General features: G+C 40.2%; 1 protein-coding gene across 1 annotated transcript; it reads right to left on the minus strand.

Moving 5' to 3' along the window:
• Nucleotides 1-15050: 15050 nt before the first annotated feature.
• Nucleotides 15051-20453, minus strand: Gm6482 (predicted gene 6482). Its single transcript, NM_001378406.1, has 5 exons — nucleotides 20293-20453; nucleotides 19175-19337; nucleotides 17788-17919; nucleotides 16951-17134; nucleotides 15051-15831 (listed from the first exon to the last, which is right to left on the minus strand). Exons 1-5 carry the CDS (start codon nucleotides 20441-20443, stop codon nucleotides 15826-15828), a joined length of 636 nt encoding a protein of 211 aa, NP_001365335.1. The 5' UTR covers nucleotides 20444-20453; the 3' UTR covers nucleotides 15051-15825.
• Between the last annotated feature and the right edge of the window lie 6501 nt (nucleotides 20454-26954).

Raw genomic sequence — 26954 nt, forward strand, 5'->3', positions numbered from 1 at the left:
CATCTATTCATAAATCATTCACTGTTTATTGACAAGGTTTGGCTATGAATTCTTTGCTATGGTTTGACACAATTCAAAGGGACTGGTAAAACTGTTGGTCCAGTACCTTCAAGAGCTTTTTAGCTACTCCTTGAGAAGTTTCCTCTTCTTTATTTTATTTATTTTATTAGATATTTTCTTCATTTACATTTAAAATGCTATCCCTAAAGTTCACTATACCCTCCCACCCCCCGCCCTGCTCCCCTACCCACTCCCTCCCACTTCTTGGCCTAAAATCAGGGCAGCTGTTCTCAAGATAGGATATCGTTCCCAACCACTGTGGCTCATCAGGTACCTCAGCACATACTGTAATCCCACTGGCTCTGGATGGCATAAGCTAGCCAGCCATGCTGTGCTTGGAGGGCAATGTCAGCTAGTATCTGATGTGATGCAAGTAAGTCCTGGATTCCCTAGTGCTTAGCACCACCAAGCTGTGATTGCCTGTGTCTAAGATGAAAGTAGTAAATGTCTCAGAACTTGAAATATGTCCAGGGGTATATTCTTTTCTTGATTTTTGCTATCAGATATCCATGGACCTTAAAGAAATACACCAAGGATGCAGTGTAGCAATAGCCTACAAACATGGACTCCTCATAGAGGACCAATTGTGTGTGTGTGCCTGTGTGTGTGTCTCTCTCTGTGTGTATGTCTGTGTGTGTGTATGTACTTGTGTCCCCCATGGGTCTATGCATCCTTGGAATCTGGAGTCTACAGTGGGGCCTGTTGCAAGGTGATGCTGTCTCCATGCAAGGGAACCCCACCTTAGTCAGCACTGCTCTTTGTCTATATGTTCACCTTGATGGCACATTGAAATCCCGTGAGGATTATATATAGCCATCCTGATATTGAGTCCCCTCCCAGCAAATACTGATTTTTTTTTTTTTTTTGCTCTGGGTATCTGTGTAGCAATAAGAACCTATAACTGAGAATCTGTGTTCTGAAGATATATTTAAAAAGAAAAAGTGGTAACAGGGTTGATATGGGCCAGGACCTGTGCACAGACTTCCTCGGAACTTTTTAGAAGGGTAGTCTTTCCTTCCAGGCCCATGAGGGAGGTCTTGAATCCCTTGATCCCTTACTAAGGTACCCCAACCTGTGTTGTCCTGGCATCAGGATACTGAGTTTAATAAGCACCAGAAGGTCTCAGTATATAGGAGGCAGAATGTGGCAGCCAGTGCATGAGGGTAGTCCAGGACATAGCCTGAATTCACATGATCCTTGAGGCCTGTGTCATGGAGTAGCTTCAGTGACTAGAAGAATGGGTTAGATTTATTTCCTATACTCAAAGCAGGCAGAAAAGGATGAAAGTCCTCCATGTAATATCAAATATATCCAGAAGAGGGTGGTAGATCCTCAGTACCCAAAGTATCCAGAAGATGGGATAAGACAGATTGCCATCCAGTACCAAAGTCATCCAGAGAGCATCTTAAGATCAAAGTCAGCTTGTGGTGTAGCCCTAGCAGCAAGGAGGAGGAATCTGCCTCCTGATGCCCTCTTCTGACAGTCAGAATGAAATTAAGGAGCTCTTGCAGAGCAGCTGCAGCCTTAACAATTCCTGCTCTCTGTCACACAAATGCTTCCCAGAAGTTCCAAGCTCCTGATTCCCATTACTGGAAGTCCAAGCTCAAGCCCACCTTCTGTAGGAAGCTCCCTCTTTCATGCCCAGGATTCACAGTGACTTCCCCTGGACCATTAATTTTTGCTCTTTAACACTAAGACCAAAGGCCATTTTGTGGCTGCCTCTTTCTGGTCTCTGTATGTTCATTGTTCTCTCCTCCAAGAGGCCTGCTCAGTTTTGTCAGCATGACTAAGGGTGAACCATAAAGGTAGTTAATAAATGCTCCAAGAGCAGTTGGAGTCACCACATTAGTAACATCACAGAAAATGCCAGGGCTCTCCAGGATACAACACAACATCTAGGGAAGGGACTTCTGATGTCACACAGGTTAGCTCTTATCATTCTGCTCAGTACCTCACCCAAATTTACCTGAAGTCAAAGTGCCTTTTCCAGAGTGTGGGATAGATTGCCTTTTGGTACTCAAAATATTAAAAGGTGGCTATCAATCACCTTCCAATGACAAACGTGTCCAGAAGAGATCCTTTGGATCCCCATGCAAATCCACATGAAATACCCAGACTCCAGAATAAGACACTAGGCAATACTCAACACATCTAGATAAAGTGTGATAGATCCCCTTGCAGTACTGAAACTATCCAGAAGAGGTTAATACACATCCAGCCAGTTTCTATGCTGTGAGGACTAAACTGGACAGAATGGAAAATGTCACCACTAATGACCAAAGTATGGTTATGTTGGCCAGGTGTTCTGGAAGATTTTACGTGAGAATTGCAGCCCAGCTTGTTATTGCAGGAAAACAAAAACTGGAGCAAGGATTTGGTTCATGTCCTGAATCTTATTCTACAGAAAAAATTTAACAACACTAATACATATTAGCAATGACCAATAGCTATAAGGGAAGTCCTAGTATACTCTAAGCATATGTCAGTGAAATATAATAGTGTGTTAGCTTTTTAAATATGGAAAAGGAAAAGCAGATGAAGAAGGAATTACATAGAATTGGAGAGATGAAAATAAGGCATCTATTTTGAGGCGTTTTCTAGAGAAGCCTGAAGTAGCTGAGATCTGGGAGTTCTCATACTACACTGATTAGTGCATCATATCTAAATGTGCCAGAGATTGGAGAGGGTTTTTTACATAAATATTTTAACATAACTCTGTACATGCCCTACTGAATGTCATGCTCAATGTAATCTTTCGAGTCTGGTATCTTTTACTTAGCTTTCTTTTTTTGAATAATATTCATGTTAGTGAAATATCAAAACCCTGCAGACTACGTAGTATGAAATATGCTGTGAAAAAGTGATCAACAGTCTTACCTAACCAAGAAGCCTGTGAACCCTCAGATTATATTCTGTACCTCTACTTCAAAATAGAACCATACTATAGTACATATAGATGAATTTCACACTCAGGTGTATGTAAATGGTAACATATTTATGTATATTTATATGTATTAAACATAAATTTTATATATTTATAATCATCATATAATGAAATAAATATTTGTGTAATATAATATAAATTATATAATTAAAATATATTTATAATATAATGTATAAGTAATATTTAAAATTATATATATATGTGTGTATATATATATATATATATACATATACACACACACGTGTGTGTGTGTGTGTGTGTGTGTGTGTGTCTGTGTGTGTGTGTGTGTCTGTGTGTGTGTACTTCAATGTTGTTACTCTATAACAGAGTACAGGTTCTATGCCACACAAAACAGTCTACTAAAAAGTGCAGTGCTAGGCATATGTTATCCTTCTTTTGAGTCAATATTTATATATTTATACGTATTTTTCCATACCACCAGAATGGTTTATTGCTCTGGAGCTGGTTACCACATAAAACTTAATGGTAAATTCCTTTCACTCAAGACATTGTATGCTTGTGTCTTAGGACATGGAGAAATCAATTTCGTGCTAATCTGTAATCCCTTCCTGTTAGTATTCCTGTTATTAGAATATGGCTTACATGCTAAAATGGGAGAAAATAATCAACATTCTTACCCAACTCTGAATCCTGAGATATACAATGATTGTCAGCCTGGCAAGACATGCTCCCAGGGGAAACAGTGGTATGATGGTGTGAGCACAAACAACCACTTTCTCACTGGATATAAATTCTGACAAGACTCATGACTGGCACTATTGATTAAACCAAATTCCCATGAATGCTCAGAGCACAGGACCTAAAGGAGATCTTACTAGTAATATCCTGCTATATGGAAATGGCATAAAACTGTCTCTTAGTTTTACCTTTAGATATAAAGAGGAGTACACCTTTCACATCATCAGAGAAAATTCCCTTTACAGTAGACAATGATTATTAGAGACCCATAGCACCAGTTTGTAATGGTCCATAAATAAGAGACAGTTGAGTGCTCAGAGCTCCATGACAGGGCTATACATCAACCATAAATCCCAGGCCTAGGGAACGCATCAGAAGAAAAAGAAGAAAATATTGTAAGAGCTACACATAGTGGGTAGGTATAATAAAACAGTTTTCCTGCCTATGACAGGGATGTTGCACACATGAAAGCACAGTAACTGTAACTGTATGCATAAGACATACACAGGATTTTTTCCAAGTAACACAGGCATTAATGAGGGAGGGACTCATGAAGTCCTATTCTTAAGTGAGGTGCTATTGGTCACTGACAGCTGCTGAGGAGAGGAGAGTCCGTTTTCTTCAGGGATGAATAAATAGGCTCTGTTTTATTTTTCAACAGCACATGAATTTGGTCAGAAATAGTGGTGTGGGCAGATATGGATGATTGGGAGGGGAGTAAAGTGTCAATCTGATCAACATATATGTGTGTGTAATATTTTCAAACAGTAAAATAAATAAATTAAAAATAAATATGTTCTCCCTATCAATAGAGACAGGGTACAAACACAGAGTTTTATGACTGAGCTATGAAGAGTAAATGTTGACATGCAACCACCCATCAGTATTTCTATACAGTTTACCAGCTGATATTAACTATGATGCAAACAGCAGCTGACAGAATAGAATAGTAGCCAGACAAGTATCAGGGAATTGTCTTCAGCTTGTCATGTGGAATGTGAGGCTCCAGGTAGTATCAGAAGAAATAACTAACTTAACAGAATAAGTTGAGGTTGCCTAATTGGGAAAAATATATGGATTCAAGAAAGTGTACATTTACAAAGAACACTTCAAAATGTAATTCTACACAGAATTCTGAAATATTTCATTTACAACACCAGAGGCAGAAGAAGAGTCAGTGGATCAAGTTATCCCATAATATAAGGCTTTTCAATATAACCACATGCTGTTTTATAATCACATGATTTACTTATTTGAATTATGGGAACCGCTGCTCTTCCAGTTTATTAGACTGAGGTACACGTGTAATATAGCCATTTTGGTTAATTAAGTTTTGGTTTAAAATGTCTGATTTGCATATTAAACATAGTAGTTTGTTTCATTTCACTGTATCTTTAAAAAAACTTAACATCATTCCCATTATTATTAATATTATTATTATTATTACTTTAAGAATTGTCGTTTGTGTAAACAGCTTGCTAATTTCTGGTTTATTTTATTCATAGTCTAATTTATATATCTTAGAGCTTTAATGATCAATGAGAAGGATATAGAAGGAACTGAGGGTGTGAAGAAGATGCAGGACATGCACAGAGCTGAGATCCTGTTGTCTAGACATTCGTAAGCACTGCAGATGTGGGCTCACACATGCATCTTTGCACTCAAATGACATATACTGTTATTAAAATTAGAATTAACTTTAATCTTGTTTTTTCCTTAGAGAAATGAGGTTGGTTTTCTTCCTTGGGGAAACAATATTTCCATGTTTTTAAGCACTTCACTTTTACTTTGAAATCTTTTAAAATGATGTCCTTAAGATGCACCAACTGTGATTCACTAGGCTCATGCTGAATCTCCTTCAAAGCCTTGGCAGCAGGTTGATCTAAGAGTAGGGACCTGCTGTCCTATTTCTGTTTAGTTTTGCGGTTTAGACAGTTGCTGAAGATGTGCAGGTACAATGTTTTATTTTGGGGGGGGGCTTGTTGTCAAAATAACTCTGTGTTTATGTATTACAGTATATGAATGAAGAAACAGGAGCAACCACTTTCTATTTTTCAGTTAAATATCTATGTATGTGCTCGGCTCCTCACGCTGTTAAAATCATTTATAAAAACATAAACCAGTACACTTAATTTACTACTGATTACTGTGCTGACTACAATAAACACAGCTTACTTGTTAAATCTTCCAAAATGAATTACATGACATTTAACATCGCAACGGATGCTTCATGTAAAAAATATTGCCTTAAACTGTCTAAAAATCTTCAGATTTAAGATATGTTAAAGCCCATTTATCAGTAAATAGCTAGTTGGAAAGCTTACCTTCATAAAAGGCACCTCTGCAAACACCATCCTAGATTACAATTGCTACCATTCTGCTCTTTCAGGACATTTAAAGGTCCATAGGTTTTCATATCTCCGGAGCTCAAAGATCTTCATTTTGCTGTCAGGCTAGGGAAGTGACCTCCCACTCACATTATTAGAACCATGGCTGCCAGGGGCAGCAGGTACATAGGTGCATGCTCTACAATTCAAATCCAACTCTGCAGAGAAATCAGCTTAGATGCCCTGTGGTTGAGGAATATCAATCAGTTGGTGGAAATATTTAGGCAAGTGTCAGCCAGTATTCTGTTAAGAGGAGAAAATTCACCCAGAAATATAAATTCACACCTGATGGCCTCCTGACCCTAGCTTTATTGATTGTTATCCCATCAGTTTGCCAGCTCCCCTCCCTAACCTAATTGAGTATAGATTTCAAATACCCACGTGCTTCAATTACTTCTGTTACCTTTCTTCTCTGTAAAAGGTAATGGGACTCTTCAGATTACAGAACAATTACCCACTATAAAAAGAATTCACAATATCCCCAGCCTTCTACCTTTCTATTTTTGAGTCTACTTTTGGACCACCTGATGCTCCTTGAAGAGAGACATGCTGGCAAGTGCTAATTTTGGGTAGTATTTATGGAGATTCTTTGCAATGTCCCTTTGCGCTACACCAGTTCAAGTCCTTCCCATACCATTTAATACTCACAAATCTCAGATACAAACAGAATGATAAGCCATGATGATGTCTTCCAAGCAATAAAAGCCCAAAACAAAACAGTTACACAATCATATTTTGCCACAGATCTTTCAAGGAGAGCAAATGTTTGTATGAGTCAGAAATGGAAGAAACACTATCAGATTCCACAAAATCATGGTTCCCCCCCCCCCCAGTATAAACTGGATAACAGTACAACACCATCACCGCAGTTCGCAACAACTGCAATACCTATATCCCTGAAAGTTATATAAGCTTAACAAGCAGTTGAAAATTGAATTCCAGAACAAATTTAAAAGCATGGTGTTGTGCTGGGCATGGTGGTATATGCCTGTAATATCAGCACTCAGGAGGCAGAGGCAGGTGGATTTCTGCATTCAGTTCAAGGTAATCCTGGTCTACAAAGTGACCTCCAGGACAGCCAGAGTTATACAGAGAAACCCTATCTCAAAAAACAAACAAAGAAACACCTGGTGTAGTAGCATAAGAATACTTTAATCTCTGCACTTGAATGGCAGCACTTGCAGGCAGATATCTGTGAGTTTGAGGCCACTATGGTCCCATGAGTCCCAAAACTGGCAGGACTTCATAGAGAGACCCTATCTCAAAGAATGAATAAATTTAAAAATAAAATTCTATACACACAATGAAAATGAGATATAGTTATGCAAGGATAACACAAAGGATGTAAATCAAATAAATGTATGTCAGCACAAAAATAGTCTCAAAAATTAATAGTTGAATTGTCATCTCAGTACCTACAGAAAATGCACTGGACATGTCCATCATCACCTCATGATAAAATTCCTGAAGAAACTAGGAATAGGAGAAACATGCCTCACCCGAATAAATCTTCTATTCAACAAACATAGTCAACATTATAGTAATGCGAGAGAGAAAAAGTCTGTATAAAATAAGAAACAAGACCAGGGTATACATTCTCTCTACCTTAAGCAATATAATACCTGAGACTTAGAAGCATTGAGCAAGTATAAAGAAACAAGATGGAAAGAGAAAATGAATGTGTGGATCCCTGCAAACTCTACTTTCATTAGGGAAGTGCCCTTGGTGAGGTAAGAAGAAAAGTAAGGTCAGTTCAAATTAGTCAGCAAGGCTGGTTCAAACTTCTGGAGCTTGATGCCTAGTGGATGAATTTTTACAAATCTGAACCCAGTAAAACTTTGGAAAATGTTTCCTGTTGACAGGTACTACAAGAAATCTTTAGGCATGACTAGGCCAGAACTCCTCTTCACAGTATGTGACTTCAACCAAGCACCCATGACCTTTTCACCCAGAATGAGTTGTCCTGACAGAGAAAAGGCATGTGAGTTCTAGTAAGGAAGTCAAACTTACATTGAAGAAAGGATACCCTTACCAAATGGTGCCTGGCCATGTGGGTCCTCATATGTGTGAACAGAAATCAGATTCCAGTATTGTGGGCATTCCATGCATTTTTTTGACCAATTTCCACTTATCAAAAACTACATACCATGTGTATCCTTTTGTGACTAGGATACCACACTCAGGATGATATTTCAACTTCCAAACATTGGCCTTTGAATTTCATGAAGTAATGTTTTTAAAAGCTGAGTAGTACTTCTGTACACTGTACAATATTTTCTGTATCCATTCTTCTGTTGAGGGACATCTGGGTTGTTTTCAGAGTCTGGTCATTATATATAAGGCTGCTATGAACATAGAGGTGCATGTGTCCTTTTAATATATTGGAGAATCTTTTGGGTATATGTACCATGGTGGTATACCTGTATTTGAGGTAGAACCATTTCCAACTTACTCAGGAATTGCCAGATTGATCTCCAAAGTGGTTTTTCCAACTTCAGTCCCCGCAGGAATGGAGGAATTTTCTTCTTTCTTCACAATCTTGCCAGAATCACCTGGCAGCTGAGTTTTGTTCTTGGCCCATCTGGGTGCTGTGAAGTGGAAACTTAGGGTCATTTTGATTTGCATTTCCCTGATGACTAAAGATGTTGAACATTTCTTAAGTACATCTCAGCCATTTAAGATTCCTCAGTTGAGAATTTTCTGTTTGGCTCTTTACCCCATTCTTTAATAGGGTTATTAGGATCTCTGGAGTGTAACTTCTTGAGTTCTTTTTATATTTTGGATATTAGCCCTCTATCAGATGTAGGGTTGGTACAGAAGTTTTCCCTATATGTGTGTGCAATTTTGTCCTTTTGACAGCATCCTTTGACTTACAAAGCTTTTCAATTTTATGGGGTCCCATTTGACACTGTTTTTGGTCCTACAGCATGAGTCATTGGTGTCCTGTACAGGAACATTTCCCCTGTCCCAATGTGTTTGAGGTTCTTTACTGCTCTCTCTTGTTTTAGATTCAATGTATCTTGTTTTATGTGGAGGTCCTTGAGTGACTTGGACTAGAGCTTTGTACAAGGAGATAATAATACATCATTTTGCATTCTTCTATATGCAGACTGCCAGTTGAACAAGCACCAATTGTTGAAAATGCTGTCTTTTATCCACTGGATGGTTTTGGCTCCTTTGACAAAGATCAAGTGACCATATGAATGTAGGTTCATTTCTAGGTTTTCAGTTCTATTCTGTTGGTCTACTTGTCTCTCTATACCAGAAACATGACATTTTTATCACTATTGCCCTGTGGTATATTTTGAGATCAGGGATGGTGATTTCCTGAGCCATTCTTTTATTGTTAGGAATAGTTTTTGCTATACTGGGGTTTATGTTATTCCAGATAAATTTGAGAATAGCTTTTTCTATCTCTGTGAAGGAATGAGTTGGAATTGTGATGGGGATTGCATTGAATCCGTAGATTGCTTTTGGCAAGATGGACCTTTTTTACTATATTAATCCTGCTCATCAATGACCATGGGAGATCTTTCCATCTTCTACGGTCTTCTTTGATTTCTTTGTTCAGAGACTTAATGTTCTTGTCATTCAGATCTTTCCTTTGCTTTGTTCGAGTCACACCAAGATATTATTTGTGACTATTGTGAAGTATGTAGTTTTAAAAAATCTCTTCCTCAGTATAATTATCCTTTGAGTAGAGGAAAGTTCCTGGATTGTTCGAGTTAATTTTGTATCCATTGACTTTGCTGAAGTGGTTTATCAGCTGTAGGAGTTCTCTCCTGGATTTTTTGAGCTCACTTATGTGTAATATTCCATACTCCTCAAATTGTATGTAGTGTCTTGAATTCCTCCCTTCCAATTTGTATCACTTTGTTCGGCATTTTTGCCTGATTGCTCTGGCTAAAATGTCAAAGACTATGTTGAATATAGGGGAAGAGGGCAAAGTCTTTCCTTGTCTCTAATTTTAATGGGATGGCTTCAAATTTTTCTCCATATATTTTGATGTTGGCAACTGGGTTCTATTTTGCTCGTTTCTTTCTGAAACGTGACTTTCTGATTCCTCCAATGCATTTATCTTGAAGTTATGTTGTATTTTGTCAAACACTTTTTCAGCATCTGATGAGATTATCCAATATATTTTAAGTTATTTTATATAGTGGATTACATTAATGGATGTCCATATATTGAATCATTCCTGCATCCCTGGGATGATACAGTATCTAATGAAATGATCAAATAATAATTTCTTAAATTTATTACATAGTATATTACTTTGATGAATTCCAAAACATTGAATCATTCTTACATCCTATACATGATGCATATTGGATCATGGTGAGTGATCATTTGCATGTGTTATTAGAAACAGATTCCAAGACGTTATTGAGTATTTTTGCATCAATATTTTTTATGGTTTTTTTATGCTCAACCCACTGAGTGGCAACATAAGAAGGAGTGGCCAAGTTAGAGTATATTGGACACTGTGTGTGTGGTCAAAACCCTCACCCTAGCTGCCTGGACATTAATGTTCTATTAGCAGCCTTCACATGAACATGTAGGACTCTCAGCTTCTCCTGTACCATGCCTTTCTGGATGCGTCCATGTGGCCACCTTGTTGGTACTTGACTGATCCTCTTAACCTGTAAGGCATCCACATTGAATTCTAGGAGAAGCTGCAGTGCAGCCATATTTGGAGGAGTCCCAAAACCCTCCTGGGACAACTAGTCATGGAGTTTGTTCAGCAGCCATCTGTCTGCAGCAGTTAGGGTGTTCTTCAGAGTCACATCTCTTCTCTAAAGCTTTGAAGAACCACCTGTCTGAGGGCCAGAAGCTCTTGTGAGTATCTGCTGATGCAGAGTTAGAAACAGCTCTACTAAGTACTCAGCCTGATGCATGGAGTCCTAAGGGGAGACACAGCAAATACAGAGGTCTGAAGGAAAGGACAAAGTACCCAAAATCTGAGTATCCAAGGCTTTATCCTCAGATTAGAAAGACAACAGAAAAAATGGAGAGGGAACCCAGTAAGTAGCAATGGGGAGAAGGGAGTCCAGGTGTTCCTGGTGGTCATGAACTCTGCACAGAGTTCAGAGTAAATTACAATGTGGATTATGAAAGTGGAAGATGTTCACTTTCTTTTATTACATTCACCTTGTTTGGGCAGATAATCCATGCAGGAAGGCTGAGAAAGGGCTAAGAAAGAAAGTTGATCTCAGAGAAACAGGAGGACTGGGGGTTCTCTAGTGTAGTATACTGTAGTGTGGTGTGGTGCAGTGTGTTGTGGTGAAGTACAGTGTATTCTCCTGTAGTGTTTGCTGCTTGGTATACATGAGGCCCTGGGCTCCCTCTTCAGTTTAGCCCACTTAGAGAAGCTGAAATTAGAATAACAGTTGCCAGATCTTAAGACAGATGTTGGGAGGGTGATGGGACACAGGGAGTTGCAATCTCGGCTACCAAGGGATTACCATGTCTATAGAAATTTGGTGGGTTGTAATGGGCCAAATATCTCCAAGTAACTGCAAAAGAGTGATAAATATGTTCTCAACACACAGAAAATAATGAGATAGATGCCTGAATTGATGCCTGTGCCAGATACCATCTTCTTCAGCAATGTGTTTTTACCATTATCTTCCAGGAAAGAAGGAAGGAAATGGCAGTAGTCTTTAATGATTGGGGACAGTGTTTGAGACTCAATGATGAGCAACCCAAAACAAGATAACCCAAACTTGGCCCTGGGCTTTTCATTGGGTAGTATATTGTCCTGAATTCCACGGGCCTATGTTTAGGAGTCTGGGGACAGGGACTCACAAAATCCTGGACATCCAGACAGTGCTGGGTTGCAGAGAGTTCACAGCAGGTTTGACCCTGCTGGCCTGCAAGGATAACTGGGCAAGGGGTTCTCAGAATCTTGGACATGCAGGCACTGCTAGAAGTCTCAGAGGAGCTGAGCATGGAGGAGGCCAGCAGGCTGAGAACTAGCCCTGAAATCAGGGAATGGGGAATTCTGGATTAGCTCAGAGGTGACTAGCCCAGGAGTATTGAGGGGCCTTCTGTTGGAGACTTAGATGGCAAGGCTCTGTAGGCAAAGGCTTTTTCTCCATGTAACCCACAGTTGGTTTGATGAGAGAGACAGTCCTTGGTTGTAAACTGTTTATTGATTGTTTTTCATGGAAATGAAAGCATAACATGTCTTAAGGTTAGACTAGAAGTTAAGTAACTTCTGAGGAAGGAATGTCCAGGAAGGGAAGCTTATTGACTGAACCCTACCATCTTCTATTACCTCATTAGCAGGGAGAACCCTATTCTCTTCTAAATAACCACAGGCCATGTTCCTATATACAGATTTTGGTCCCATGAAAGAGGCCTGGTAGGAAGCAGGTAACACTTTTGCCATCTACTGTGGGTCTGGGACTTCCAACCCACTCAACTTTACCAAATTCTGGACATGGTAGTCTACTGTCCCAGGTGTTAGTCTGAGATTTATTGATGTGAGGAGACACCAGGACATATGTTTAGTATGTGGGTCTCAATGCCTACCCTCCACACTGACACACTATTTCTAACAAGGCCACAACTCCTAAAAGTACCACTCCCATATTCAAGCCACCACACTCCTCTGCAATCTCTCAAGACATTTACCTCACTCTGTCCTACTGTTTTCCTTTTTCTCCTTCACAAATTATGTGTTCTATTATTTTCTTGAAATATCCTCCTATAACCCAACACTAGTGCATTACCTTCTATGGATACTGCAGTTTAAATGCACATCTCTAGACATTCAATTTTACCATCCACATAAGACACATGATGTGGTATTTGTCTTTTTGGGTCTGGGTTATATCACTCAAAAATATTATTCATGTGTCCATCCATTAACGTGTAAATTTCATTTATATTGTCATAGTTCTTTACCATTGTGTATATGAACCATGTACTCATTATCCTTTCATCAGTTATATTTATGTCTGGGTTGTTTTGATGTCCTGACTATTGTGAATAAAGCAGGAGGGAACATGAGCACACCCAGGTCTCTGACTTAGGATAATGCCTTTGGCTATATGCCCTGGAATAGTGTCTGAGTCTGTGTTGTCTTGCTAGAAAGAGACATCAGGACCATGATGGACCTTTTAACGAGAGCATTTAAATGGGGGCCTACTTCCCATTTCAGAACTTTAGTACATTTTTGTCTTGACAGAATCATGCAGAGGCAGACATTGTGTTGGAGAAGTAGCTGAGAGTTCTAGATCTGGATCTGCAGGAAGCAGGGATGCTGGCCCTGAGCTGGGCTTTTGAAACTTTAAAGCCCACCCCCACAACAAGGCCACAGCTCAAAATTCCATCAAAGAGTGCTATACCCTGTTGACCAAGTATTCAAATCTATGAGCCTATAAGGGTTCTTCTCATTCAAACACCACAAATAGTACAGCTGGTTCTTATGGAAGATCTATCTCTAGCAATGTTTTCCAGATCATTTCTCCTGTTTTTCATAATGACTGTACATGTGAATATATACTCTCTTACCCCACAGTCATGCCAAGAGTTGTGGTCATTTAGTCTACTTGTAATAGCCATTCTGACTGCAGTAAGATACAAGGTTAAAACTATTTTAATTTGCATTTTTCTGATGAAGAAGGATATTAAACATTTAAATACATATCTATGATCCATTTCTTTCTCTTCTTTTGAAGATTCTGTTCAGTTTGACAGAACATTAGAAGGGAGTGTGTTTAAGACTGGGACTCTCTACTTATCCCTGCTGTCCCAGAATCTAGTACATAGACCAGACTGTCCAGAGGCTCATGCAGTTCTTCTTGCCTCTGCCATCTGACTGCTGGGATTACAGGTGTGCTCTACCATGGACAGCCATAGAACGTTTTGAAATGTTTAAATTTAAAATGTTTTAATGTTTAACAGGCAGGTTTCCTGGTGTATAGTTTTTAACACCATCCGATTGTCTAGAAATGAACTCTCTGTCATATGTACACTTAGTGAAGTTCCTCTCCCATCTCGTAGCTGATCTTTCCATTGATTAAGAGTTTGTTTTGCTTTCTTATTCACTGTTTTATTGCTAGGACACACCTTGACCAGGATAACGTATAAAGAAAATATTCAATTGGGTTTGGCCAACAATATAAAAGGGTGATCCAGGATTGTCAAGGTGGGGATCATGGCAGGAGGCAGGCAGGCATGCATACAGACATCATGGCACTAGAGGAGTAGGTGAACTTACATCGGATACATATAGAGGAGGCAGAGGAAAGAGATAGATACAGAAAGACAGACAGACAGACAGACAAACAGACAGAAGCAGAGACAGAGACAGTGAGAGTGTAGACTGAGATATAGAGAAAAAGAGAGAAACATTGTGAGATCAACAGAGACAGAGAGATAGTGACAAAGACAGGGACAAAGACAGAGGCAGGGACTGGCATGATCTTTTGAAACCTCAATGCCAACCTCCAGTGCCAAAATTCCTCCAGCAAGGCCATATCTACTAGTCCTTCCTAAAACATTTTTATGAGGTAGGTATCAAACATTCAATTATGAAATGACTTTTGAAGGTCATTTTTATCCAAATTACTTTATAATTCAGAATATTTTAATTACTCAATGTGAATATTTTTATTTCCTGGGATGTATTAGTGAAATACTGTTGTGTATCTTATTTGTTTGTCCGATGTGGTCATGCACAGGAGAGTACATCATAACTGTAGCTAAATTTATGACTATAGAGATAGAGCATGGATACTTTTTTCATCCTGACTTTGGGATCCACATAGTTTGACACATTATCTCAATTTTCTGTGGAGCTCTGGCTGGCTGGGTACTACTTATGAAGCCTAAACAACATGATACTTGAAGAGTCCCATTCTTGCCTGAAACTTCTAGTGTTACAGGACTATGTATGAACCACACATAAATGCAGATTGTCCTTATGATAGAAATAATTAGAGATGATGTTTTATCCATAACAATACACTAATTTTATTCAATAACAACTTAAAGTGGGGAGTTAGTTTATACAGTATATAGACTTAGCAAAAAAAAAAAAAGCAAATTAATTACAGTAACAAAAAGAGAGTGAATATATAATGAAACTTCAAATGAAAACACAGGAAAACCAAAGACACAAAGAAATCAAAACTCTAACCAAAACCAAACAAAATAATTAAGCTAAGCATCATTCTCTTGCTGCAGATGTTCAGCAAAGACCTACAGCCTGTTGCTGGCCTTGGTGAAATAGTGCAAAGGCAGTCACTGATGGTAATAATCTGTTCAGGATGAATATAGGCATGCCTCATTGGGGTAGGTGTTCTGCTGATGGACTAGTCCTTCCAAGGCTAACATGAGAGATGTTACAGATGATACCTCAAAGTTTTTCAAATTCACTTGACTGATCACCATGATATAATTCTAGATGACCCAACAGGACCAGCCAAAATTGGCATTCTCAGAGCCCTCCTGGATGCCGAGCAGATCTTGATGTATCTCAGCACTTCTCTGAAGCCTTCCAAACAGGCAGTCTTGCTGGACCAGAGGCTAGACAAAATAAAGGCCTCATTACTCATAGCAAACCAAAAAAAGAAGAAAATGCAGCCCAAGATTGCCATGGTTACAAGGATTAGATGCAATGGTGGTTAATTTGCTTTGCACACCCAGTGCTCATGGTGAACAGTTGTGTCTGAGCAAGATCTTGACCTGGTCTCTGATCTGTTTGAGCTTCTGCAGAATATTTCAGACCTACGGGAGGAAGAGAAAAAAAGCCTGGTGAGATCTTTCCATGTCCGCGATCCATCAAATACAAGCTTTACTCAGCAGGACAATCCAGTATCACTTTTCATCTGAGATCTTTCCTGTATCCCCATAGGAGAAGGGGAAGAGAGCACCTGGGCCTGGATGTTATTCTCAACTGTAAAAAATTGCTTGACAATGGATTGTGAACTACACACTGTGCTGGAGTTAAAGTAAAACACCAAATTTCTCCAATAGTCTAAATACTTGATATTGAAAAATAAGTGTGTATCAGTGTCTGAATCTAACATTAAACAGAGGCCTTCTAGGGAGCATAGCAAACTTTGAAGTGAAGGCTCTTATTATTTCTGGAGTGCTGAATCCTTCCTTGGCTCTCCTTGGGAACCCCTCTATCTGGGAATCACAGGAAATTCATGCACACTGAAAGGATACTGTAATCAGCAAGAGTGTGCTTCATGCAAATCTTCCCAAGGGTAAGCATTGAACTCTAAAGGGGATACTCATGAAGGAAACAAAAACAAAAACAAAAACAAAAACAAAATCCAATAGCCCTGCTATGCTTATGGCTCCTTAGGTACTTCCATCCTGTGCTAGTACCTCATCTTGGAGACAGTGAAAGGACGCTGCATCTTTTCAGCCAAGCCATGACACACACACACACACACACACACACACACACACACATACAAAATAAAATTGGAGCCTGCCCTTCTGTCCTAGGAGAGGGCAGTCCCAAGCCCCTCAGGATGAGTTGCCATAGAGCAGAACAGAGGACCTGGTTCCTAGATAATTCAGGAAGTGGCATCCTGAGGCACCTCTCCATACCATAGAGCCTCAAGGGGTTGCCTTCAGGGGTCCAGCATCTCCTCTGCCTAGAGTGGCAAGCTAGAGGTGGCCGGCTAGGATGGGGAGGAGAGGGCATGGCAGAAATCCAATTTCTTCAAAAGAGGGTAAGTCCACAGAAAGTCTTGGAAATTATCACAGAAGTGTAAAACTGGATGAGAAATAGGAGAGAGCCTGGATAAGGTGCAGGATGGTTACATAGGCTTAACTGTGTTTATGATCACACATTAGGGCATTCTGCCCCTGATGCTTCATTCATCCTACCTGCTTCTGCTTAGTATAGTGGTCTTTGATCTTCTGGCTGCCTTCCTTACATAGTATTTTTGTTTCTGTGTTGCCTTCTTCCAATGCAATCTGCTCCCTTAGCAGCTGTCTGTTCTCCTTCCTCAACATCCTGACTTTGTGCTGGATGAGGTTAGATTCAATCAGGAGGTGGCAGTTCCTGAAGCTGAGCCACAAACAAAACATGGTGAATTCAGGAAGCATCCATCTTCCTCCCATTCCTCCAAAGACCATTCCTTCATCATTGGCCCTGATCCCCAGGCAGCCCCAAACAAGTATCCAGATTGGCCATAGAGGGAGATCAAATCCAGAGGACTGCCACTTTCCAGAAGACCCAAGGTACTTTTGAAATCCCTGACACCAACAGGGACTCATGTATCTCTCAGAAAAGAACATGGGGTCTATATGTGCTTATAAGTCTGTGGTATAAAAAAACCCACCTGGGGCAAAATTCTCTAGGAGTGAAGAGACGCAAGCATCACAGAATCTTTCTATGTCTCTCCTGGAAACCCCATCTATAAATCTACTTTCAGAGCCCAAGAGGCCCAAGGCTGATTGATATCTCCATCATGGTGGACACCTTTTCGATCTTGAGGATACTTAGTTGGAAAGGACAGTGGCTTGAGGGGCTCCCAGTCTCTTCACACTTGGTCAAAATTATCCAAGATGTTAAAATCTTAGTGCCTTGTTTGAAGGATGCAGGCTTATTGATTAGAGACTAACAGTATAGAACCTGAGTCGTCACTTTAGTTCAAGGACAAGGATTGGCAGACATGTCCTGTGCCTATGTCTTGGGTCATGACCCTGTTAGTCACTCACCAGTAGAACTGATTTTCTTTAGTCAACTGCTTGCACTTGGACAAGGCCTCACTGATGTCCTGGGGCATTCTCTTCAGGTCAGTCATCACCTGGTCATGTTGCATCTCAAGCATGAATGTCTCAAAGTTGATCCTGTGGGAGGGCATGGACAAGGAACAAAATGTCCCATGAACTAAGGATACAAGGATCATTTCAATTCAAGCTGAATCATGCACTACCCCACCCCATATATGCCACTTGACCTAGCTCCTTGTTACCGGTTCCACTTGGTGCTTATTAAACTTATTACTCTTCAGCTTGGGCCAGTAAGCCCAGGGAAGTAAAGGCAGGGTGCTGATCTGCCTCAGCTCCCTGTAGGGGTTTGAAAGAATAGACTAGTTCTCCCAGAACTTTCCAGGAATCCTTGTCACAGGCCTGGGTCCACGTTAAATCTGTATGATTCTCCTCCTGGTTTTAGACACGGAATTGACAATCCTTGGCTCTATTGCTACATCAATTCCCAAAGGACATAATCATATCTACAGGGAAAAGCCTCTATAACCTACCAGGAGATTCCAATGTGCATCCACAGTGAGCACAGAGGTTAAGTGCTGTGCTACTAAAAATGAACCTCCCTGGCTTCTTCACTATTATTGCCTGGAAATGGAGTCAGGCACAACCTCAGGATATATCACATGATACAGACTCTCTAGATCTTAAGCTGCACACACAGGAACACACACACACAGGAACACACACATCCACAAATGCACACACAAGCTCACTTCCACCCAGTATCTCTCTCATTCTCTGTCTCTTTCTAGCTCTGTCTTTTACACACATACACAAACACACACAGAGACACAGATACACACACACACACACAGTCAATCAGAATGCCAAATAAATAAGTTGATTTCGGTTTATCTGAGATTATAATGAACAAAATTTGAGAAAAGCCATTATGAACTGCAGCCAATCCAGTCATACTGAGAGGCAGTATGTGGGACAGGCCCCTCCAGCTGTTGACAGGACCAATTGGACCCAAATTACCACTTGGTCAATTATGGAAAGGATTGGCTATAAACAAACATTACCTAGCAACTCCCACCAACCAAAACCTGTGTAAGCTTCTTAAATGGCAGGAGGGGAGCTCACACATTACTACCTTCATCCCCAGACTGTGATTCATGCCACAGGCTCTGAATTACTTTTGGAGGAATCAAAAGTGCCTGTGACCCCCATCTCACTCCTATCTGAACTTGAAGTTCTGCATCGAAAATCCAATCAGCAAAATTGATTTGGGTATGCAGACAGCCTGGAGTTGTAGCCACCTGCGGTATGAGGGAATCTGGGCTTAACAGGGATGGCCCAAGATAGTCAGCAAAGAACTGGGCATAATGACTACCTGTCATTTAAATCCTTGTTAGTGTAGTTGGCCAGGATTCCCTGAAGTTCGTCTCTGGCATTTTTTACGTTCTGGAGCTCTCTTTTGAGCTTCTCCAACCTCTCGTGTCTCTTCTCCTGATCATTGATGGTGGGGGCTTGGGGTGATGCCGCCCCAGCAGACCCTGTAGGTAGAAAAACACTAGTAACCTTGTAGAGATAATAGGGCAGGGAAAGGGAAACCATGCTTTGTCCCACACAGAAGCCTGAGGAAGAGGAAAATGTAGAGACACTGAGAATCCCTGATAGTGCATCATAGCTGTCTTGAAGCTGGGCTCCTCAGCTAGGTCCCTGTTCACAACCACCATCACTAAACATGTGCCTGACTTCCTATTGTAATCGCCCTAGCCCTGAAATGCATAAGCTGGGCCAGGCAAGAATAAATGGAGGGCATTGTCAGCTCATATCTGACAACCAAAGCCGTACCTCTCAGCATACTAGCCAACGCTTTTCTCGTCTTCTTCAAATGCATGATGAGAGCTCGTACACTGCTACAGGAAACCAGACTGTGAATCAGTCCACATCATGTGAGTTCAATACCAAACTGTCTGAGACCTTGATTCATAGGCAGGGGAATAGCCCTCTCTGTTCTTGGCATCACATGCTCATGTATCTTAGAGGAAACTATATTAAGATGAAGTACATGGGCTCTTCTGAAGGTCCGGAGTTCAAATCTCAGCAACCACATGGTGGCTCACAACCATCTGTAACAAGATCTGACTCCCTCTTCTGGAGTGTCTGAAGACAGCTACAGTGTACTTACATATAATAAATAAGTAGATCTTTAAAAAAAAAAAAGATGAAGTACATGAACACTCTATCCTGAGAGCAACACTTTTCTATTCTCACAGAGCTTGGTCTTTGCATAATTTGCCATTCAGTGGGAAATTAAGATCTCTCAGCAAAGCCCCTGCAGGCTTGTCAATACCAGGCTGTCTGTAAAACTAATCATCAGACACTCTTGACTCTGGTTCTACCATTGAGGAATCTGAAGGATCCAGATCACAATCCCTATTCCTGGAAGGACCAGCTGAAGCCCACATCCTCCAGGTAGCTCCCCAAACCTTGCCCAGGACTCACTGTGCCTTCTCCATGACCAGTTGTTTCTTGCCCTTTCCCACCATGATGGGCGGCCGGCCTCCTTCTGCCTTGGTCTGGTGTCTGTGTGTATTCTATTCTCTCTCCAAAATACCCTGAGGAGCATGGACAACATGCCTGCTTGGGAACCCATGAGGATCTGAAGGAATACCCCACAAGCTGCCCTGGTTACCACAAACTGGCGACATCACAGAAGATTCTAGGGTTCTCTTGGATACAAGAGATTGTCCAGGGAAGTGACTACTGATGATGTCACCTGGAACTTCCATGGCCTACCGGATTACCAGCTTGCCCCATCTTGACCAGTTTCTGAGATTCCCTTTCCTGGAGTCTCTCTTTTGCCCCTGGGGATACCTCTTGGCAACTTCTCCTTCCAAAGCTAGAGATTTCTCTCTGCTTCACTACAAGTCCAGTGCTTTGAATGGGGAGAGTTTGTTAGTGCCATGGCATGGCTAGCTCATCTTCATTAGGATCCTTATAGGAGGGAGATTCTTCTCCAATATAAATGTACTACTGGAGTCCATTCATGTAACAAACAGTCGATTTACCCAGGTGTCTCTGTTTCCCAGAGGACAGAAACCTACTCCTGCACCTTCACCTTTACACAAGTTGGAGTATATGTGTTAGTGTGCAACTGCCTTGAGAGGAGACATTGTTTCATTAAAGTGAGCATAGGGTTTTCATGAAATCTCTGATTTACAACCCCATTTTTTTTTTGCAATGAAAACTCCCTTGTACTTGGCAAGAGAAGAAGTCAGGGACAGGGGCAACATCAAATTGTAAAGTTTATATCCCTTCTTAAAAAGCTAAAATCCCACATTCTCTCTATCTCCAAAACAACCAGACAAAATAGGCATCTGTGAACAAAGGCCAACAGGGACATTGGATTGCTTCTTCGCAGTCCCATTAGCTCTCACTTCTCCAGTTTCTACATTTTTGAGTTCCTTTTCTAGGCCTGAGTCTGTTGGAGATTGGAATATGATCCTGTATTCATAAGATACCTAAGACTCAATTGGATGGATAGGAGATGAAAAGGCCTCAGGACCAGTGAAACCTCAATTTTAATGGATCCATAATTTCAGGAGGGGCTCTGGCATTGACATCTGTTCCTTCTGCCTTCTTGACCTGGGTGTGCTGGATGCATGCTAAAATGCTACCTAAACTCTCCAGTAAAATAGTGGAAAAATCATGTAAAGCCTTTCCAAATTGATTGTGTTGTCTTTGTCTACCCTCTTGAGCTATGCAATATCACTATGACAAAGGTCCAAGGTGTCTGGGGGGATGGTGGGGTAGTCAGAAGCCCACTCTGTCTCTCAGGTAGTCAGATGAATAACCTTTATGGAGAACTGGAGAAAATAGGTAATGAAAAAGTAATAGTTATAGTTTGGGTAGCTGATTATCTCTGAGCCTGGAAAGCAATGCAGCAGGCATTCCAATCAAATAGTATAGGGATGAATCCCTCCCTGTATTTGGGTACAATAGGCCCAAAGTAAGAATGAGATCCATCCACCTTTTCCTGAACTCTACTGAGTTTTGTAGTGTTTCCATTCAAGAAAAATTCTTTACTTCCTGAGACCAGAACTTGAATTCTGCATGCACCATGAAGTTTCCCATCTATTCATAAATCATTCACTGTTTATTGACAAGCTTTGGCTATGAATTCTTTCCTATGGTTTGACACAATTCAAAGGGACTGGTAAAACTGTTGGTCCAGTACCTTCTAGAGCTTTTTAGCTACTCCTTGAGAAGTTTCCTCTTCTTTGTTTTATTTTATTTTATTTTATTTTATTAGATATTTTCTTCATTTACATTTAAAATGCTATCCCTAAAGTTCCCTATAACCTCCCACCCTCCGCCCTGCTCCCCTACCCACTCCCTCCCACTTCTTGGCCTAAAATCAGGGCAGCTGTTCTCAAGATAGGATATCGTTCCCAACCCCTGTGGCTAGTCAGGTACCTCAGCACATACTGCAATCCCACTGGCTCTGGATGGCATAAGCTAGCCAGCCATGCTGTGCTTGGAGGGCAATGTCAGCTAGTATCTGATGTGATGCAAGTAAGTCCTGGATTCCCTAGTGCTTAGCACCACCAAGCTGTGATTGCCTGTGTCTAAGATGAAAGTAGTAAATGTCTCAGAACTTGAAATATGTCCAGGGGTATATTCTTTTCTTGATTTTTGCTCAGACATCCATGGACCTTAAAGAAATACACCAAGGATGCAGTGTAGCAAAAGCCTACAGACATGGACTCCTCATAGAGGACCAATTGTGTGTGTGTGCCTGTGTGTGTGTCTCTGTGTGTGTGTGTGTGTCTGTGTGTGTGTATGTACTTGTGTCCCCCATGGGTCTATGCATCCTTGGAATCTGGAGTCTACAGTGGGGCCTGTTGCAAGGTGATGCTGTCTCCATGCACAGGGAACCCCACCTTAGTCAGCACTGCTCTTTGTCTATATGTTCACCTTGGTGGCACATTGAAATCCCGTGAGGATTATATAGAGCCATCCTGATATTGAGTCCCCTCCCAGCAAATACTGATTTTTTTTTTTTTGCTCTGGTTAGCTGTGTAGCAATAAGAACCTACAACTGAGAATCTGTGTTCTGAAGATACATTAAAAAAAAAAGTGGTAACAGGGTTGATATGGGCCAGGACCTGTGCACAGACTTCCTGAAACTTTTTAGAAGGGTAGTCTTTCCTTCCAGGCCCATGAGGGAGGTCTTGAAGCCCTTGATCCCTTACTAAGGAACCCCAACCTGTGTTGTCCTGGCATCAGGATACTTAGTTTAATAAGCACCAGAAGGTCTCAGTATATAGGAGGCAGACTGTGGCAGCCAGTGCATGAGGGTAGTCCAGGACATAGCCTGAATTCACATGATCCTTGGGGCCTGTGTCATGGAGTAGCTTCAGTGACTAGAAGAATGGGTTAGATTTATTTCCTATACTCAAAGCAGGCAGAAAAGGATGAAAGTCCTCCATGTAATATCAAATTTATCCAGAAGAGGGTGCTAGATCCTCAGTACCCAAAGTATCCAGAAGATGGGATAAGACAGATTGCCATCCAGTACCAAAGTCATCCAGAGAGCATCTTAAGATCAAAGTCAGCTTGTGGTGTAGCCCTAGGAGCAAGGAGGAGGAATCTGCCTCCTGATGCCCTCTTCTGACAGTCAGAATGAAATTAAGGAGCTCTTGCAGAGCAGCTGCAGCCTTGACAATTCCTGCTCTCTGTCACACAAATGCTTCCCAGAAGCTCCAAGCTCCTGATTCCCATTACTGGAAGTCCAAGCTCAAGCCCATCTTCTCTAGGAAGCTCACTCTTTCATGCCCAGGATTCACAGTGACTTCCCCTGGACCATTAATTCTTGCTTATTAACACTAAGACCAAAGGCCATCTTGTGGCTGCCTCTTTCTGGTCTCTGTATGTTCATTGTTCTCTCCTCCAAGAGGCCTGCTCAGTTTTGTCAGCATGACTAAGGGTGAACCACAAAGGTAGTTAATGAATGCTCCAAGAGCAGTTGGAGTCACCACATTAGTAACATCACAGAAAATGCCAGGGCTCTCCAGGTTACAATACAACATCTAGGGAAGGGACTTCTGATGTCTCACAGGACAGCTCTTACCTTCCTGCTCAGTACCTCACCCAAATTTACCTGAAGTCAAAGTGCATTTTCCAGAGAGTGGGATAGGTTGCCTTTTGGTACTCAAAATATTAAAAGGTGGCTACCAATCACCTTCCAATGACAAACGTGTCCAGAAGAGATCCTTTGGATCCCCATGCAAATCCACATGAAATACCCAGACTCCAGAATAAGACACTAGGCAATACTCAACACATCTAGATAAAGTGTGATAGATCCCCTTGCAGTACTGAAACTATCCAGAAGAGGTTAATACACGTCCAGCCAGTTTCTATGCTGTGACGACTGAACTGGACAGAATGGAAAATGTCACCACTAATGACCAAAATATGGTTATGTTGGCCAGGTTTCTGGAAGATTTTATGTGAGAATTGCAGCCCAGCTTGTTATTGCAGGAAAACAAAAACTGGACCAAGGATTTGGTTCATGTCCTGAATCTTATTCTACAGAAAAAATTTAACAACACCAATACATATTAGCAATGACCAATAGCTATAAGGGAAGTAGTATTATACTATAAGCAAAAATCAGTGAAATATAATAGTGTGTTAGCTTTTTAAATGTGGAAAAGAAAATGCAGACGAAGGGGGAATTATGTAGAATTGGAGAGATGAAAATAAGGCATTTATTTTGAGGCGTTTTCTAGAGATGCCTGAAGTAGCTGAGATCTGGGAGTTCTCATACTGTACTGATTAGTGAATCATATCTAATTGTGTCAGAGTATGGAGAGGGCTTTTACATAAATATTTTAACATAACTATGTGCATGCCCTACTCAATGTCATGCTCTATGTAATCTTTAGAGTCTGGTATCTTTTACTTAGCTTTCTTTTTTATATAATATTCATGTTATTGAAATATCAAAACCCTGCAGACTACATACTCTGAAATCTGCTGGGGAAAAAAGTGATCAACAGTCTTACCTAACCAAGAAGCCTATGAACCCTCAGATTATATTCTGTACCTCTACTTCAAAATAGAACCATACTATAGTAGATGGCTTCACACTCAGGTGTATGGAAATGGTAACATATTTATGTATATTTGTATGTATTAAACATATATTTTATATATTTATAATCATCACATAATGAAATAAATATTTATGTAATATAATATAAATTATATGCTTAAAATATATTTATAATATGATTTATAAATAATATTTAAAATTTATTATACATATATATACACACACACACACATGTGTGTGTGTCTATGTATGTGTGTGTGTGTCTGTGTGTGTGTACGTCAATGTTGTTACTCTATAACAGAGTGCAGGTTCTATGCCACACAAAACAGTCTACTAAAAAGTGCAGTGCTAGGCATATGTTATCCTTCTTTTGAATCAATATTTATATATTTATCCATATTTTTTCCATACCACCAGAATAGTTTATTGCTGTGGAGCTGGTTACCACATAAATCTTAATGGTAAATTCCTTTCACTCAAGACATTGTATGCTTGTGTCTTAGGACATGGACAAATCAATTTTGTGCTAATCTGTAATCCCTTCCTGTTAGTATTCATGTTATTAGAATATGGCTTACATGCTAACATGGGAGAAAGTCATCAACATTCTTACCCAACTCTGAACCCTGAGATATACAATGATTGTCAGCCTGGCAAGACATGCTCCCAGGTGAGACAGTGGTATGATGGTGTGAGCACAACCTACCACTTTCTCACTGGATATAAATTCTGACAAGACTCATGACTGGCACTATTGATTAAACCAAATACCCATGAATGCTCAGAGCACAGGACCTAAAGGAGTTCTTACTAGTAATATCCTGCTATATGGAAATGGCATAAAACCACCCATCAGTATTTCTATACAGTTTACCAGCTGATATTAACTATGATGCAAACAGCAGCTGACAGAATAGAATAGTAGCCAGACAAGTATCAGGGAATTGTCTTCAGCTTGTCATGTGGAATGTGAGGCTCCAGATAGTATCAGAAGAAACAACTAACTTAACAGAATAAGTTGAGGTTGACTAATTGGAAAAAGTATATGGATTCAAGAAAGTGAACATTTATAAAGAACACTTTAAAATGTAATCCTACACAGAATTGTGAAATATTTCATTGACAACACCAGAGGCAGAAGAAGAGTCAGTGGATCAAGTTATCCCATAATGTAAGGCTTTTCAATATAACCACATGCTGTTTTAAAATCACATGATTTACTTATTGGAATTATGGGAACCACTGCTCTTCCAGTTTATTAGACTGAGGTACTCGTGTAATATAGCATTTCTGGTTAATTACGTTTTGGTTTAAAATGTCTTATTTGCATATTACACATACTAGTTTGTTTCATTTCACTGTATCTTTAAAAAAAACTTTTAGCATCATTCCTATTATTATTATTATTATTATTATTACTTTAAGAATTGTCATTTGTGTAAACAGCTTGCTAATTTCTGGTTTATTGTATTCATAGTCTAATTTATATACCTTAGAGCTTTAATGATCAATGAGAAGGATATAGAAGGAACTGAGGGTGTGAAGAAGATGCAGGACATGTACAGAGCTGAGATCCTGTTGTCTAGACATTCCTAAGCACTGCAGATGTGGGCTCACACATGCATCTTTGCACTCAAATGACATATACTGTTATTAAAATTAGAATTACCTTTAATCTTGTTTTTTCCTTAGAGAAATGAGGTAGGTTTTCTTCCTTGGGGAAACAATATTTCCATGTTTTAAGCACTTCACTTTTACTTTGAAATCTTTTACAATGATGTCCTTAAGATGCACCAACTGTGATTCACTAGGCTCATGCTGAATCTCCTTCAAAGCCTTGGCAGCAGGTTGATCTAAGAGTAGGGACCTGCTGTCATATTTCTGTTTAGTTTTGCGGTTTAGACAGTTGCTGAAGATGTGCAGGTAGAATGTTTTATGTTTGAGGGGGCTTGTTGTCAAAATAACTCTGTGTTTATGTATTACAGTGTATGAATGAAGAAACAGGAGCAACCACTTTCTATTTTTCAGTTAAATATCTATG

The sequence above is a fragment of the Mus musculus genome, chromosome 14 (assembly GCF_000001635.26).
Source record: "Mus musculus strain C57BL/6J chromosome 14, GRCm38.p6 C57BL/6J".
In the NCBI taxonomy this organism is placed as follows: domain Eukaryota; kingdom Metazoa; phylum Chordata; class Mammalia; order Rodentia; family Muridae; genus Mus; species Mus musculus.